The 17,629-nt window shown below is 57.6% G+C and overlaps 1 protein-coding gene across 2 annotated transcripts in view; it reads left to right on the top strand.

The window, feature by feature from the left end:
• Positions 1-17,629, top strand: part of LOC123347064 (ubiquitin carboxyl-terminal hydrolase 43-like) — a 157,671-nt gene that overhangs the window by 86,856 nt on the left and 53,186 nt on the right. For both annotated transcript variants that reach the window (XM_044984509.1, XM_044984510.1), the window contains exons 4-6: positions 4,342-4,434; positions 14,685-14,820; positions 15,321-15,465. In XM_044984509.1, coding sequence (XP_044840444.1) covers positions 4,342-4,434; positions 14,685-14,820; positions 15,321-15,465 — 374 coding nt within the window. The remainder of the gene's footprint in view (positions 1-4,341; positions 4,435-14,684; positions 14,821-15,320; positions 15,466-17,629) is intronic.

A 17,629-nucleotide genomic window follows, 5' to 3' on the forward strand; every position in this document is an offset into this window, starting at 1 on the left:
AATCGCATCTGCCTTGGTTTTTGGATTGAACATCTGCACATTGCTACCTCCAGCTGGTCGCTGTGCAACAAACTGGCTCTCGGTGTACAGAGATCATCTGGATACAAGGAAGATCCACAGGTGGCATGTGATGGTCAGGTCTTGACCTGTTTTCTCCTCCGTATGACTTAACCCCATCCTCACACACATGCCATAGCGCATGCAGATCTAGTCAGCTGTGGCACTTCGGAGAGAGGCGTCTTTTTGATGCGAGGCTGCGTTTTAACCTTGGGAAAGGCTGAGGTTGAAGCCAGGTTAAATAAATAAAAAATGGAGAAAAATAAAGCTCTGGAAGCTTGAAGACCTGGAGATGTGAAGTTCCCATGGCTCTCCTGCAAAATGTCTCATGCGAGAAGCAACACACATCAAGCTCAGCCAGCCCAGGCCATCCCACACCGAGCCTCTCTGCCCCGCCACAACTATGCCCTGCGCCTTTCTGGCACGGTCCTGCCTGGCACCAGGAACCATGCCTTGCAGATGGCCAGAATAACTGTATCAAGCCTGTCTGCAGTATGTGGCCCGTTCCCCAGCTCCAGCCCTGCAGCCCTGGCCTGTACAGAGATCTCCAGGCTCTGTGGCAGTGATACACCTCTCACAGGATCAGAGATGTGTAAATCCAGAGAGCCTGTGTTGCATTAATGAGCAGCTAGCGGAGATAAGCTGAGCTGGTGGGGTCACTCTGATGTTTCCACGGTGCGTTCCATGGATCGGATGCAGACGGGTGGCGGAGCCTCTCTGCCATTTGCAGCTGTGGAGGGAGCCAGCTGATGCCTGGCCCAGCTTTGGCTCCAGGTAAATAACCAGTGAGCATCACCTGGTGGAGCGGAGCAGCCAGCTGGTGCCTCTTCACAGGTGGTTTGCTAACGAGAGATGAATGGAGCAGTCAAGTGCAGAAGACACTGAAGGGAGCCCCTGTAGGGTGACCAGATGTCCCAATTTTATAGAGACAGTCCCGATTTTTGGGTCTTTTTCTTATATAGGCTCCTATTGCCCCCCACCCCCATCCCAATTTTTCACACTTGCTGTCTGGTCACTCTAAGCCCCTGTGATGGCTGAACTGGAGAGCAGAGCTCGGGGGAACGCGGGAGCCGGGACTCCTGTAATGCGAGGCTGCTGCTGCACAACAGTGAAGTGCCTCTGCAAAGAGGTACAGGGACACACAGCATGCTCTGGGCCTGCAGCATTTCTGTCCCCTGAGGCAGAGCTATCACTGATCCCCTCTCCAGCTCCCTCCCCCACCCCCCCCAAACAGCAAGAGGCACATGGTAAAGGGCCCGAAGCAGGCTGGCTGGGATCCAAGCAGTGATCAGCAGCGAGCGCCTTCACACCGGGACCCCGAGCCGAACACACCTGGGCGCAGAGGAGAGAAGCAATCGCAGCGAGGGGAGATCGCTCAGCCTCGGGTCACTGCCCTTCATGCAGAACACTCCGTCGTCGGTGGTGATCATACGGAAAAGCAAAGCACTGCTGGGCAGGTTTCGCTGCAGCGATTCCAGGAAAGGGGGGTGGGGACCGTCTGGCTGAAATTCTCTGCAGCTGGCTGCCAAAGAAGCAGATGGGGAAGCCGGCTGGACTGCAGATTTACCAGGCAGGTAAATGTAGGCTTAGGCTGAGCTTCATAAACATGCAGAGCCATTCTACCTCCAGTGTAAACCCACTGCCGTACAGCCTCAGGCGTACTGTATGCACACAGGTACACACACACACGTCTCCCTCCCTGCACAACACCTGAATGCGTAGGCCATCTCACACACCACACACACACATTCACCCACACCCAGTGTTGCCATTCCATCTCCTGGGCCCATTCATCAGTGAGTTATTGTTGCATTGATTCTGTGCCAGGGCACTCTATGAGCATACAGAGAGTTTGTTGCCTTTCTGGGCCTCCTTGTGAGCTCAGGGCCCTACATTCTGCATTTCTACATGGCCTCATCACTTCCCAGTCCCATGGGCTCCACCCCCTGAGCTCAGGATGCCACCTTCACAGAGCTGAAGGCTGAGCCCTGCCTCTCAGACAGGATAGCCACTGCCCCCACCAGCTCCTGAGTGGCATGTGCTCCAGCAGGCCACTCATTAAACATCCCTCGGGTGTTGGATAGGCCACGCAGAGGGGAAGGGAGGGCAGCCAGGTAGGGGGCACCTGGGTCTCTTGGGGAGGCATGGGAGGCAGTTTGGGATTGTAGATTAAACACATCCGGTGGTACTTTGGCTAAAATGATCAGCAGTGAATAGCTAACGTGAGTGGTGTTCCATTAGGTTTCAGAGTTAACGGTCATTTGGGATGAATGGGCAGTTTTTACCGCTTGAGCCTATGGTGTCAGGCTCTCTGCAGACTCAGGAGCACAGTGCCGCACTGGTTACATTTTGAAGTATTTTTTCTCAACCATGAGGGTTAGAAAGATTTTTTTAAGTATGAAAACTTAAGATTCTGGAATCTGGGGATGTTGGGGAGGATCCTGCTGCGAATTCTGCAGCCCGGGCTTCCCAGAATCCCTGGGGCTTGACCCTCATCTGATTTGTAACGAACATTCGTAAAAACGATAGCTGTGTTGAGGAATGTAAGGTTGGGATAACAGGGGGCTGCGGGTCAGGAGTGAGGAGCAGCAGAAGAGCATGTGACTGTCTCAGGACTGGAACAGCAGAGGGCTGTAGCCCATACTGAGGGGGCCCAGCACAGCTGCATTTGGGGAGCGCAGGACAGGAGATGCAGGGGTGCTGAAGTCGTCCTTGGGGTGTTCTAGCAAAGCTGCATAGGGAAGCTACAGCCCACTGGCTGCTCACACAAGACAGGGCAGGGCTCTGTCACACAAGCTCACATATGTGGACCATGGAGGGAAGCCAGCGATGGTTTGACGTGATTGGCTGGGATTTCCTGGAGTCCCTTAGAGCAACGTGTCAGGGAGCCGGTGATGACCCCTGGCCCTGGCAGCCAGATGTTGCTGCTGTCGTTTCTCAGGGGCTGCAGAGTGTGTAGCTCCGGGGCAGCACTGACCCGTTGAGAAATGATCTAACTCCTCCCTGTCGGGGAGAGAAGCGAAAGGAGCTGGATCTCCCTCTGCCCCCGTTGTTGTACTGTGGGCCTGGAGGCTTCCTCTGAAAGCTCTGTTCACCTGAGCCAATTGGAGCTCTGCAGGCTCCCACGCGATCCCAGTGGCCTAATACTCTGCCCTCTGCCATCTAGTCTGCTGAGCGCCTGGGGAGGGTGTGACCGATCTGGCATCCCGCTGGCAGGGGCGGCTCTACAAATTTGGCCGCCCCAAGCAGTCATGCCCGGGAGGCGCCCCCGAGCCGCGGGAGCAGCGGACCTCCCGCGGGCATGACTGCGGAGGGTCCGCTGGTCGCGCGGCTCGGCTGGACCTCCCGCAGCTGTGGGCGGTTCGCAGGTCCGGCGGCTCCGGTTGAGCTGCCGCAGTCATGCCTGCGGGAGGTCCAGCCGAGCCGCGGGACCAGCGAACCGTCCGCAGTCATGCCTGCGGGAGGTCCGCTGGAGCCGCCGGCCGAGCGTCCCCTCCGCAGTCATGCCTGCGGCAGGTCCGCTGCTCCCGGGGCTTCGGTGGACCTCCCGCAGGCATGACTGCGGCAGGTCCGCCGGCCCAGCCTGCCGCCCCCCCGGGAAAGGGCCGCCCCAGGCGGGTGCTTGCCCCGCTGGGCTCTGGAGCCGGCCCTGCCCGCTGGGGTAGAGAGTGTCCCGCAGGGAGATAATCTGGCATGGGATCTGAGTCAGGCTGCAAGAGGCACGACAGAAAGCCCAGTGCCTCGGATTTGTTTGTATCTGTGGCCATCTCAAGCCAGCTGGGCCTTTGCGGCCTGGTCTCAGGCAGGGAGACAGCGCCGGGATTTGGGAAGAGAGGGATAGAAAAGCAGCAGAGGTTAAAGGAAACTAGCCCGTTGTGTGGCAGGGCTCTGTGTCCAGGCCTCAGCATGGTTGGGGCCTAGTATGGTTGCTAATGGGAGCAGGAGGGGAGAGAGCTATTACACACCAGGGGATGAATCGGACCAAAGTTGGGGCTGGGCTGGTTATCAGGAGAAACTTCCTCATGCTCAGATCCACAGCTGTGGAAGGGGTGGAAGCCCGATTGCCTAGATGGTTTCAGTGCAGACTGGGCTGGAGAACACAGTGTGCACCGTGACAGTCCTGCACTGGAAAGTGAATCACAGCCGGGGATCATAGGATCGGAGCGGTGCCCTCACCCGGGCAGAGGGATGCTGCCCCTGGTTGCTTTTCGCCCTGGGAGGGGTGCACCCTGGGTCAGAGCCGCCCATGTTTAATTTGACTGTGGTTTCTTGTTTCATTTTTAGGTCCTCCTTGACCTGCCCACACTGTCTGAAGCAGAGCAACACCTTTGACCCCTTCCTGTGTGTCTCCTTACCCATCCCCCTGCGCCAGACCAGGTACGTGAAGCAGCACCGCTGCCTCTGCTCTGAGCTTGCACCCGCATTGGTCCCCGGGAAACGTCTTCCATCCACACTCCATCCCTCTCATCCCCGCCCCGTCTCCTGCTCCCCCGGCAGGCTGAGGCCTCTGGCTAGCCTGTGAGCCCACCCAGTGCAGTGTGTGGTGTGAACCACGTGCGGCTTGCCTGTCCCTGGCAGGGGCCCTGCTGCAGAAGGCATAAGTGCTGGAACTATGGGTGCTGGAGGTGCTGCCGCACCCCTTCGTTTGAAGTGGTTGACAGTTGGAGTCAATGGCTCTCAGCCTCCCCACATACAAATTGTTCCAGTGCCCCTGGCCAAAGGTGGGGCTGCTCGCCATGGGGGAAGGGGGTTAGTGTGTATGGGGTGTCAGGGGTGTGTCTCTGGGTTCCAAGCACAGTGAGCTGGGTGGGTCCCATCGCAGTTGCTATTGGTCAGTTCACAGCCCAGACGCACCAGGCTACGTGTCAATGTGGTGACCTAGGACTGGCAGAATGGGACAGCGGGGCTGGTGGAGGATGAGCAGAGCTGAGTGTGGGGGGAGCCCAGGGCTGGGATACCAGGGGGCTGCGAGTCGAGATTGAGGGGCACTGATACAGCTGTGTGGGAGGAGCCCGGGGCTGGGATACCAGGGGGCACTGATACAGCTGTGTGGGAGGAGCCCGGGGCTGGGATACCAGGGGGCACTGATACAGCTGTGTGGGAGGAGCCCGGGGCTGGGATAGCAAGAGGCTGTGGGATGGGAGTGAGGGGCACCAGCAGAGCTGTCTGGCAGGAGCTCAGGACTGGGAGATCGGAGGGTGATGACTGACGTGCTGACAAAGCTGCAGGGCAGACTGGTGGGTCCTTGGCTGGAGCGGCAGCAGCTTATTTTCAATCAGGACCGAGGTACATTGGCTGTGGCTGGGCCAGGGAAACACTTGCAAAGCTGCCCTCCCTTCACTGCCCCGCACTCCCACTCTGCCACTGGAAGGGGACACGGCAACAGCTGCGCTCTCCCCAGGCCCCAGCGTGGGGGTGGGACTTCCGACTGTAGGCATTAGCCAATAAAACACCCCCAAACAAACAAACAAACAAAAAGTACTTGGTGTTTATCCAATGAACATCGGAAATGGCTACTTGTAGTTACAGGTGGCGGGTGATGCACTCTGCAGGGGAGATTCCTGAAGTGCACTAACTTGCTGCATGTTAACAGGTCTGCTCAGACCCTGCTGGTACTCTCTAAAGGTTGCCTAGTGTCCTTTAACCCAGCGCCATTTGAAATAGTCCTATGTTAACGTGCACCAGGGAACGGTACCAAGAGATACTCAGTCCAGCATGTACAAAGGAAAGCCCTCCCCCCCAGTTTTGGACAGCTGCATAAAACTCAAAATTTGCTAAAAAATACCCCCCAAAATGAAATGAATAAACCCTGAAAACCAGACGTCCTCCACGGGGGCGCAGAGGAAGCTCAGCAGTCGCCATTCTGCCCCCTACATTAGCCAGCATTGGGTGCTGCAACCTCTAATAGAAAGGTTCTGTTACGGGAGGTCAGCCCATTATTCTCACAGGGCAGCTTTCGCTCCAGCTCCTTCATCTGTATTTCTAGAAACTCAGCTGCTCTTTCTCCAGCTTGGGCAGCACCAAGCAAGGAGCAGCCGTGAGGGTGTTGAAAAGGCGCAAACCTGCCAAGGAAGGAAGGAAAGAAAATGAGATTTTTTATTGATATTGGTGAGAGCAAAACTACCATTTTCTTACCAGTCAAATCCTCCTTTGCGTGCTGAACTAGCAGCCGTTTCCTACATATCTGCTGCCCCCACGCTGGCTCATTAGGACACAGATTACCGGCTCCTGTGATATCTTTGCTCAGACCCCAGATCTTACAGGCGAGAGACGAGGCCATCCACCCCACAGGATTGACTCTTCCAAAGAGCCATTTTCATATGTTGCAATCGATAATAGATGCAGGTGCTAACAGCAATGTCAGCGCTGAACTGATAGACGTGACTAGTAACAATTCCCACGGCAGGAAGTGTGTTTGGCAAGCGTCTCATTGGAGCTGCGAAGTTAACATGCGATTAGTCGCAAAAACCGACAGCGGGAGAAAAAACTTGTCCCTGTGTGTCTGGGAGTCGGCTCCACCGAGCGTCCCGACCTTGACACGACATCTGCTCCCGTTAGCTCCGCGGAGCCCTCACTGCTGGCAGGTTCTGTCTGTCTCTGGTTGCACAACACCAAGCACAACAGGGTTCCCAGTGCGTGCCGGCAGCTCCTGGGGCTAGCGTGGAGCACTCCAGGGTGAGAGTTCTGCTCTGCACCCACAAACCTGCCCTCCAGCCCTGCCTGACGGACCTTTATGGGGTGATGGGGGAAGAGGCAGAAGGAAAATGAAGCAGCTGAGCACAAGCTCAGAGCAAGGGGCATCGTGGAGTCGTAATGTGGTTATTGGTTCCCCTCTTACGCCCGGGGCAGTCATCCTGTGCCAGGCGCAGATTCCTTTCCCCTCCACACTGGATCTGCTGTGCTGGCCAGTGTGTGTGTGTGTGCATGCATGTCCGTGCCTTTGTGGGTGGTAGGGTGACCAGATGGCAAGTGTGAAAAATCGGGACAGGGTGTCGGGGGGGGGCGGTAATAGGAGCCTATACAAGAAAAAGACCCCAAAATCGGGACTGTCCCTATAAAATCAGGACATCTGGTCACTCTAGTAGGTGGGTGCGTGCATGCGTGTATGTGCATGCATGTGTGTGCATATGTGTGCATGTGGGTGTGTGGGTGCATGTGCATGTGGGTGTGTGCATGCATGTGGGTGTGTGTGTGCCCCTGTGTGTGGGTGCGTATGTGTGTGCATGCATATGTGCGTGCGGGTGCGCATGTGTGTGTGTGTGCTTGTGTGCATGTGTGCGCCTGTGTGTGTGGGTGTGTGTGTGTGTGTATGTGTGCATGTGCGTGAGCACACTTCTGCAGTCAAGTCTCCACCCAGCTGTGTTGGGGGTGGAGTAGTGGCTACCTTTGCATGGGGGGAGAAGGGGCCACAGATGCTTTCCTACTAGCCTGTGTGGATGTGTAGCCAAGGTCCTGGCTGGCTCCCCAGTGCCCAGCCGCACCTCTGCAGAGAAGCCTGGAGGCGGTTGTTCAGGTCTGTCCCAATCTAACCCCTCAGGAGCGCCATGTGGGACGGGTGCAGCAGCTGGCGGGTGCTACCCAGAGACTTAGCAGCTGTTTGGAGTTATTTGTCCCGTCCCCGCCCCTGTAAGAGCAGCCTGCAAGGTCCTGTTATAGGACAGTGGGGACCATTAGACCCTGGCCTGACCCCTGCAGAGCACACGCCACAGGATTTCACCATTACCTCTGCAGTTAGCCCAGTCACTTGCCTCTACCCAGTGCATCTCTTCCAGAACAGCGGCCAGCCTTCCTGTGGAGACCGCAAGAGATGGAGAATCCACCTCTTCCCTCGGCACTGGGGTCCAGTGGGAAATCACCCTACTCTGCTCACAGTGGTTTCTGATGAGATCAGGGGCTTTGCCTACCCCAGATGGCTCCAAGTCATGAGTCAGCCCCCCAAAAAATCATGAGATAGGCTTCAAAAGCTTGAGTGTGTAACCAGGAATACGTCTGGAGGTTGTTTGTGACTGACTGGCTTTGGAGCCGTGAGGTCACATCCGGGCCATGTTTCCAGCTTTTCTCCACAATCACAAAGGCTAAGGACTACATTTTTTTTAAAATCCAAGCTGAGATTCTCCTCCATCCCCAGGACTCCAGGAGCTGGGGCTTTAAGAAAACCTCTGTTAGTGAAAGAATTGGCAACATGGCATCAGAGGAAAATTGCAACAAATAACATTTAAAACCTCGCTAAGAAAGATTTAAAATAGGGACTAAGGGCACCGTTTTAATGGCTGCTACCACAGGCCCTCTCAGGCTTAGAAAGAAAGATTGCAGGGCCCCGAAACACAGACAAGTTCCTGTCTGCAGCAACCCAAAGCTCCCGTTGCTTGCGCTGTGGATCCCCGAGACAGCATTTATTAACAGAACTTGTATCCCAGCCGCGTCTGGAGGCTTCAAACAAGATCAGAACCACATGTGCTGGGCACCGTGCAGACCCAGAGCGAGACAGTGTGTGCTCCAAAGAGTTCTGATAAGACTCAGAGAGGCTGAGAGGGGAAACTGAGGCACCGAGACTTGTTTGAGGTCACACAGTGAGTCACTTGCAGAACCATGGCTCCTGACTCCTAGCCCATTAGCTCACCCTGCCTCTTAAACCAGAACCTCTCCCCAGTCAGGACAGCATGGCCCGCCCTGGGGCCTGGGAGCTTAGCGGGGAAATGTCTCTACTGGGTTGATCCAAATTCTGCAGAACGTGGTGGCCTTGTGAAGCTGCCCTGAGCTTAGGGGGTCGGGGCAGTCCTGCGCCAAGTGGGTTAGTGGGCCCAGTCCCAGCACCAGTGGGCAGCCCCAGCTGGCAAGGAACTTGGTGTATCAATAATGCCAGCTGGGTCTTGCGTAAATGCCAGCAGGGTTGTGGGTGTACAGCAGAGCTCTGTGTGTGCGTGCGCACATGCACAGGCAGAGAAGTGTGGGTGTGCAGTGGGTGTGTGCACACATGCAGCAGGGCTCTGTGTGTGTGTGCGTGCATGCGCAGGCAGAGAAGCGTGGGTGTGCAGTGGGTGTGTACACACATGCAGCAGGACTCTGTGTGTGTGTGCAGGAGGGGGGATGGAATGCGGAAAGTGCTTGTAATTTACTTTGGCGAATCCCAATCCCGTGGCCACCAGCTTCTCAAACCGTCTGTATCTGGGGAGAGAGTCCGTCAGCTCCTTCCGCTGGGCACTGGGACGCTGCACTGTACAGGCTAAGCCACTGCCTGCTTAGGCTGGGGTTCCTTTAAGACCCACAGTCGCCTGGTCTTTTATACACTGTTTGCTTGCTCTGGTACCATTCCTTGGTGCAGTAAATCTCCCATGCTCCGCTGCACAGCTTGGCTTCTGCAAATTGATACTATCATTGTTCCTCTAGGGGCTGCATTGACAGATTTAAATACTTTATAAACCTCTGTGGCGGAATGTGCAGGGCCCAGCCTGATCCCTCGTTGCCCAACAGCGTCGCCGTGCTAAGTGATTCATTTCCTTGGCTCACTAAATATTGCTCATTGGCTACGAGTCCTGAGGTCAGACATTTCGGAGGAGGGGTGGGGGAATCCCACCAGAGGGTCTGATCCAAAAGCTAGAAGGATTTGTTCCTGCGGAATACAACATCCTGTGTCTCTCCGTGCGTTCCAGGAGGGGAACTCAGGTGCTGTGACTGGCGACCTCCCAGCCCAGCAGTGAATAGGGGGAGGGAGAACTCCCAGGGTGTGGGGTGGTCTGAACACTGTGCCGAAATATATAGATGGATGGATGGGGAGAGGTGTGTACTGGGATAGAGAAGTAGGTGAGGTATAGATAGATAAATAGATGGGGAGCAGTGTGTGTATTGGGATGGAGAGATGGGTGGAGGGGTTATTGGGATGGAGAGATGGGTGGAGGGGTTATTGGGATGGAGAGATGGGGAGGGGGGTTATTGGGATGGAGAGATGGGGAGCAGTGTGTGTATTGGGATGGAGAGATGGGGATGGGGTGTATTGAGATGGAGAGATGGGGAGGGGGTGTATTGGGATGGAGAGATGGGTGGAGGGGGTGTACTGAGATGGATAACTAGCTAGATGTTTCTGGGGATAGATGGACAGGTAGATGGGTGTTTGTGTGGATAGATAGATAGGTGAGACCGCGTTACAGAACCTAGACCAGTGGGTCTCAAACTTTTTTACTGGTGACCCCTTTCACATAGGAAGCCTCTGAGTGAGACTTCCCCCCTTATAAATTAAAAACACTTTTTTATATATTTAACACCATTATAAATGCTGGAGGCAAAGTGGGCTTTGGGGTGGAGGCTGACAGCTCGCGAACGCTCCATGTAATAACCTCACAACCCCCCGAGGGGTCCCGACCCCCAGTTTGAACCCCTGATCTAGACCGTCTTTGTGCTCCCTTCTGCCCTGCCCACCTAGCTCTGTTCAGGGGATCAGCCTGGGTATCAGAATGGGCAACCCTTGCTACCTGGGGCACTCCCTGGGCACCACTGGCAGCCAGGGGCAACTGCCTGGCTCGAGGAATATGGGGCCTGTCAGCTCTGGGGAGTGGGCTCCCCTGGGGACTCCCAGCCCCCCACCATTCGGACCAGGAGACTTAAAGGCTGGTCTCAGAGCAGGGGCAGAGCACAGGGCATAGGCAGCTGGTGTCCCGGGACAGGCTTGGGAGGTCAGTGGGAGAGGGAGGATAGGTTAGTGGTTAGGGCATTAGCCAGGGATTTGGGAGACCTGGGTGTAAATCCCTGCTCTCTGCAACAGAACTTCTTTGTTTCCTGGGGCAAGTCACCTGCTCTCTCGGTGCCTCCGTTCCGCCATCTGCACAATGGAGATAGCAGGGCTGCAAGGCTGTGGGGAGGTGAAGGCCGCAAGGTGCTCTCAGGCTGTGGTAGTGGGGGCCTGTGAGCCGGGTGTGCACACCTTGGATCGCCCCGGGCTCTGGGCATTCCTGGCACCTGCATCTCTGCCAGCAAAGCCCTCCCTTGAGTTCAGACCCTGGCAGCTGGCTGCATTTTGACCAGATTGGCGCTGAGCTTGTGGAGCGAATGGGAACAATCAGTGGAGACCTTGGCTGTTTTATGCAGGCAGCCAGCACTGCCTGGGAGCCAAGAGCTGCCAGCGGGGTCGGGGGGCTGTCTGCCATGCCGAGCGCTGCCTCAAACGTTATCTCCCGCTGCACGGTGAAGGCTCTGCCCACTGAGGGCTGTCCCCAGGAGCTGGCACTGGTGCTGTCAGCCCTCGGACGATAAACCTGCTCATTCAGCTTAAAGGGTAAGGAACAATGCAGCGGCAGCACGGCGCAGACAGGCAGCAGAGGGCACGGACGTGTCTCCCGGGGCAGAGTGAGAGGGGACCCTCTATTTCACTGTTGACAGGCAAATGCCAAGAGTGCCTCTGCACAGCAGTGCTATTATCAGCCTGCCTGGAGCCTCGGCTAAATGAAACGTAAGTGCTGCAATTAGGGGACGCGCTGGAGAGAAGCAGCTCGCCTGCCTGCCAGGCTGGGCTGAGCCCGGGGACAGGGTGAGCCGGGAAGTGCATGAAGGGCAGGCTGGGAGAACGTGTGTGGTAAGAGCCGGCGCGGGCTCTGAGCGTGACCTCCTCCTGGGCACTGAACCTGCTGCATGCCTGGCACCAGCCTGCAGTGAAGAGCTGACCTGGCTTCTTCCTTCCCTAGGGAGCAGGCCAAGCTGGGGGAGACATGGAGGCACTTTGGCTTGGGGTGGAGCTTGGCAGTTGAGGGCTCGTGCCTCAGGGGTTCTGGGCGAGCCCTGGTGTGGCTGGCTTTGGCCTCAGGCAGGGCCCGTCTGCTGGTGCATGTGTTGTGAAGCGCCCAGGCCGTGCTGTTCTGGCTCAGCCACCAGCAGCTCATGAGGTGTTAACAGAGCGGCTGCCACAAAGGGTCTGTCTTCACTGTGGAGTTAGCCGGGGTGTTGCCCCTGAGCCTCTTCCACCCACACACAACCGCCTCTCATGCATGTAGAAATGCTTCCAACCCAGGCTAGCTGGTCTGGCTGGGGGTGGGTGGGAGCCCACATGCTGCTTTCACTGGGGCTGGGACCCCCCTCCTCACTTTGCAGTGAGGACCCAGGGTAAATCCCTCAAGTGCCATCGGTGCCCCCCCATTCCCCAGGGGGGCCAGGACAGGCAGCTTCTCCCACAAGCCCCTGGGAAAGACGCAAAGCGGCTCTGCTCGCTGCAGCCCAAAGGACCAGGGCACGTGCCCCCAGAAGTCCTAGTGACACAGGTGACCGCGGTGCGGTCAGGACACAGTAACTGGGGCAGGGCATTGCAGTGGGGCTGCTCCTCACCTCTGGGCTAGGCCAACCCAGGGGCTCCCGCCTGGTGCAGTTCAGACATCCCGGGGGAGTAGAGGAGGTGGGGCTGCCTGCGTGGACTCCTAGGGCATTTCTCTCTTACTGACAGGCACTGCGCCCGGGAGGGGCCGAGTGCCTTGCAGAGCAGGTCTAAGGCCGTGTTGTCTCACTCCCATGGCTGCAGCATGGCTGTGTGAGGAGGCACCGCAGAGAGCCAGGAAACGACAACAAGCGGTTCAGGGGCTGGGATTCTCCCGACGAGGGATGGCTGCCCCAGCCTGCGGCTCTTGCTGAGCTGAAGATCAGAGCCTGCTGGGAATGGGCCCGGCTCAGTCCTTGGCTGGCCGCTGTAGTTCACGTGTCTCTCTCTGCTGGGCGGCAGAGCAAAGGGAACAGCACCAAGAGCCATGTGGCAGGACTCCTACCCGTGTTGGCTCCTGGAGCGCTGAGGGGGAGTCCGGGCACCCACCTCCACATCTCCCTTAGCGAAGGACAGAGCCTGGGGCTTGGGCGGGGGAGGCAGAGGGTGAGGAGCTCTCCTGGGACAGGGGGGATGGATCAGGTGACCTTTTGGGGTTAGAGGTGACCCTGGGGCTGGGTAGCTGAGGGGGGAGAGGTGAAGTTGGGTGATGCAATGGTGTGCTCAGGAAGTGCAGGGTGGAGGGGAATTGGGGCTGGACAATCCGGGGGTCTGAGCTGCAGGAGGCGTGGGAGCTCAATAGACACAGTGTGTGACTGCATTGGCATTTCTCCTTTGAAGGTCTGGGTTCAAACCCAGCTCAGCATCCCAGTGAAATGCATCTGGCTGTCTCAGCCCAACTCCAAGAGCCATTTGCCAGCCTCCCCAAGCCACGGGTCTCCCACCTAAGGAGACAAGGCTATTTCTAGCCACAGTTCCCGTAGTCCCTGCCAGCCCCACATTTCTATGCTTTACCTTTGTTTTAGCTATTTAACCTATGTTCTAGCTTTACCATGAAAGGGCCGGTGCTATCCCATGATGCTCTGCAGCTGCGGATACAGCAGGGCTATTGAGCACTGGCTGCCCTGATGGGAGGCCTTTGCCATCCACACAGCCAGTGCATGTGGGAGCTACTGCTGGGTTGTAATAAACCACACCCTAAACCAGTGGTTCCCAAACTAGGGGCGCTGCTTGTTCAGGGAAAGCCCCTGGCAGGCCGGGCTGGTTTGTTTACCTGCCGCGTCCGCAGGTTTGGCCAATCGCAGCTCCCAGTGGCTGTGGTTCGCCACTCCAGGCCAACGGGGGCTGCGGAAAGCGGCGGCCAGCATGTCCCTCGGCCCGCACTACTTCCTGCAGCTCCCATTGGCCGAGAACGGTGAACCGCAGCCAGTGGGAGCTGCGATCGGCCAAACCTGCGGACACGGCAGGTAAGCAAACCGGCCCAGCCTGCCAGGGGCCTTTTCTGAAGACGTGGCGGCCCAAGTTTGGGAACCACTTCCCTAAACAGACCTACACGATAGGGTGCCTCCCATAGCCCTTCGCTGGCCAGAATTCCTAGTCTGATGCTCCCCTGTGTGCAGCTCTGACTCAGCGATATAGCAACGGGAAATGCTTGTGATGTGGGAAAAGTGTGTCGGGTGCTGACCCGGAGCAGTCCCCTCATGGCACGGTGTGGCCCTGCGGGCGTGCCCCCCTCACCTTCTTTTGGCTGCTTCCAAGTCACGTGTCCATAGCAGCGCAGACGTCCTACCTCAGTATCCCCCTAGCAGGGTCCAAGTTATTAAGCCTTAATAAAGCCCACAGACCTAAACCCTGCCCCTGGGTTAAGGGATTCCTCACCCCTCATGTCTGGGGCTGTGCAGTGGGTCAAGCCTGCGTTGCCAGTCCACCAGCACTGGGTTCCAGCCCTGCACCTCTTCCCTTTTCCAAAGCGGGGTGTCTGCTGCACCCTTAAACTCCTGTTTCCTTAAAGGGGCCATGTCATGGACTAGGCATGGCTGGCCCTGAGCCCCACCGCCCCTTAAAGCGGCCGGACCACCAGACCATGGTGTTAAATGTTATGGGGTAATTCTGCCCCGGTTGCATGCTCCAGCAGCAAGGGAAGGCGCTCAGCGGAGGGCAGAGCTGAGCCCTGCGTGTTTGTGGCCCTTACAGTCGGTGCTGAGGTATGTTCCCGGGTCAGCGCTCAGCTGTCTGCGCTCATCACTGCCTGCACAGGGTCGGGAACACACGGCATATCCTAATTCCCAGCCGGAACAAGAGCTTGGGTGCCCTGGGGCACAGACAGACCAAGGGGAGAGCCCCCCATTTGCTGCTTACTGGCTTTCTGGAGCCCATCTGCTCTTCTGTTTTTCAGGCCCTTGAATGTCACCTTAGTCTTCCAGTCCAAGAGCCAGCGGTTCCTGCGGATAGGCTTAGCGGTGCCTCTCTTCGGCACCGTGGCGACCCTCAGGGCAATGGTGGCAGAAGAAGGCAAAATCGCCCCCAATCAGGTGAGTGGGAGCCAGACCCTCCGCCACACTGTCCCAAGCCTGGAGCAGCCAGGTGGCCAGCTGCCCGCCCTGCTGAGTGCACTCCTGGCGGCACTGGGGTTGCCCACTCCGGCCAGGCAGGGCTCACATGGCAAGGAAGGGGCCCCGTGCTTTGTCTCAGCTGCTCTGGTGTAGGGACACACTGCGTCGTGCCACAAACACCAGATGGCATCGCAGCACCAGGCGGTGGGGCGTGAATGGAACCCCCTGGTGAGTGTGTCTCACAGGCGGTACGGGCGTGCTACAGCCCTGTCAGCCTGGCTCCCAGTTGCAGCAGCTCATGTCCACATTCACTGCACTGAGCTGCTGCGTGGAGGCCCCTGGCAGCCCCGGGACCCCTTAGTTGTTCTGCAAGCTCAAGGCTCTCCAAAGGCAGGAGAGACCGTGGCCACAGGATGGTTTTCTCCTCAACATCCTTATGGGAGGGAGCCGGGCTCGCTGACTGTTCCCCTGCACTGCAGGTGATCCTGGTGGAGCTGTCCCCCAGCGGGTTCCAGCGCTCCTTCCATGACGAGGAGGATCTGAACGCCATCGCGGAGGGCGACAGCGTCTATGCCTTCCAGGCCCCGCTGCCCTTCAGCAGAGGCAGCTCATCCCGGCTCTCAGGTACCAGACTGCGTTCGGGTTTGTTCCTTGCAAGCAGGTGGGAACGTGCACGTGGTAAAAGCCGGTCATGACTCCTTCCCCAGCCTCCTCTTCTGAGCCTTGGCAGGAGGATGCCTGACAGCAGGCATTTTCCATCAGCGTCGGAGCATCTCCCCACGTGCTTTGAACAGCTATCGCCCTGCAGCTTTAATGAGCAGAAATTGACGTGGGATTTACTCCACTCTCCCTGGGACTGAGTCCCCGGAGACAGCTCCCCCTGCCCCATATGCATCTGTCTCAGCTTCTGGGCATACCCAGGAAACAATTACACAGGCTAAGCCCAAACCACTGAGCTGAGGGAATGGCAGGGTACCTCGTCTGATGGCCTATTAGCAAAAGATGGCCCCTGTTTAAAGGCACGGGGCCTTTTAGACTGAACACGTGTGAAACAGAATCTCTTCTGGCACAGCCGGACCAGCTGCCCGTGAGGCTGTCGCACAATGTGTGAGACATAGGGAGGAAGTTGTGGCTACAGCTCTGGGCTGGGACGCAGGAGATCTGGGGTCAGTTCTAGCTCAGTCACAGGCTCCTTGGGGGAGTCACCCCATTTTCTGGGGATAATGATGATTTCTGGGGATAACAATGCTTAATTCGAGGTGGGGGGGGGAGGCAGGGCCCCTCGTCCTGCGTGTGCAGCACCCAGTGCAAAGAGGCCCTGACCTGCCACATACTCAATGATTTCGCCCTGATCTTTAAAGCGCTGCGCTGCCCACTCTCCGTGCTTTGATTCAGGGAGCACTCAGTGCTGGGGCCACAACCGGCTGAGCCTGTGCGATGCAGTGCCGTGGCCTGTTCACAGCTTGCTTGTCCTTGAAGACACCTCCTAATGCCACCTCCCCCCTGGGCACTGCAGAGATGCCAGCTGAATGGGCCAGGGGCTTAGGGCCATCTCCCGCACCAGAGGGCAGGGCTAAGGAACCTCGGGGGTGGGGGAACAGGCTGTCACCACCTGAGCTGTGTGCCTGCTGCAGGTGCAGCCTGAGGACGTCAGCTCCACAGACGTCCGAGATGTAGAAGACCTCTCGGGTCACTGGGTCCTGGGGGCCCGGCAGGATTCTGTGTCCGGCCCCTTTCACAGGCCCTGCATTGAGCTCATTCAGAAAGAGGAGGATGCTAGTCAATGGGAGTAAATGCATTCAAATCCCGCCCTCTGTGGGAGGGGCAAGTATCATTAGCCCTCCCCTGGGGGTCATAGAGCCCTGTCATTCCAGGTGCAAACATGAATGGGCACGTTGTTTTCCGGCCAGCCCGGTGAACCCACCTCTCCCGGGTGGAGGTGCCCAGCTGGGCCGGAGGGCGTGGGGGTGGGGAGAAAAACCGGAGCGACCGAGCGGCGTGCCCAGATTGCCTACGGAGCTGTAGAGGCAGCAGCCTGCTTAATGCTGCTCCAAGAGAGGTGCCCGCCCCTCCCCGGGTGTCAATGCAACAGGACCCGCCTGTTGGCTCAGAGCCGCGTCTGTGCCTCGTCAGTCTGCTCGGAGACTGAGAAGAGAACTGGGCCCCTAATGTTCCCTAACAGCAGCTCTTCAGAAGGCCCGACTGACAAGTCTTGGTGATGGTTCCAGGGGGAATCTCAGGGAGTTCTGGGCTTTGGAGACTTCTCCGACCTCCTGGGAAGTATCAAGCCCTCGTTGCTCTGCAGTTGGCTTCCTCGTGGGATTTCCAGGTGGCATCCTGCTCAGCTGGGGCTTAGGTCCCTCAGCTCCGGGAAGTGCAAAGGAAGCCGTGAAAGTGAAACCAAAAGCGAAGTGAACATTTTCAAACCCGGAGAGAGGTTCGGCTCTAGCTGTGGGTGGACGGTCAGCTCGGCCCTTGCGGGATTTGCCCTTCCTTGGTTAGGACGGGCCACAGGGCCAGGGGTGCAACATGCAGTGTGGCAGACTCTGGGGGAGCCTCTGTCTATGGGATGCACGGAGACAGCTCTCAGAAGGCAGGGAGAGACGGTGCTGAGACCTGGCACCCCTGGCAGGCAGAGGGCTCCTTGCTTGCTGTCTGGAGGAAGGTTTGGGATGCAGAGTTGTGTGGCTTAGCACAGAATCCCTGTATTACAGCCGTTCCCCTGAGAGCTGCAGAGAAATCCTGGGGCCCCCTGCCACAGAGCTATCTTCACGATGCCCAGAGGTAA

Source organism: Mauremys mutica, chromosome 12 (assembly GCF_020497125.1).
Source record: "Mauremys mutica isolate MM-2020 ecotype Southern chromosome 12, ASM2049712v1, whole genome shotgun sequence".
Classification (NCBI taxonomy): Eukaryota; Metazoa; Chordata; order Testudines; family Geoemydidae; genus Mauremys; species Mauremys mutica.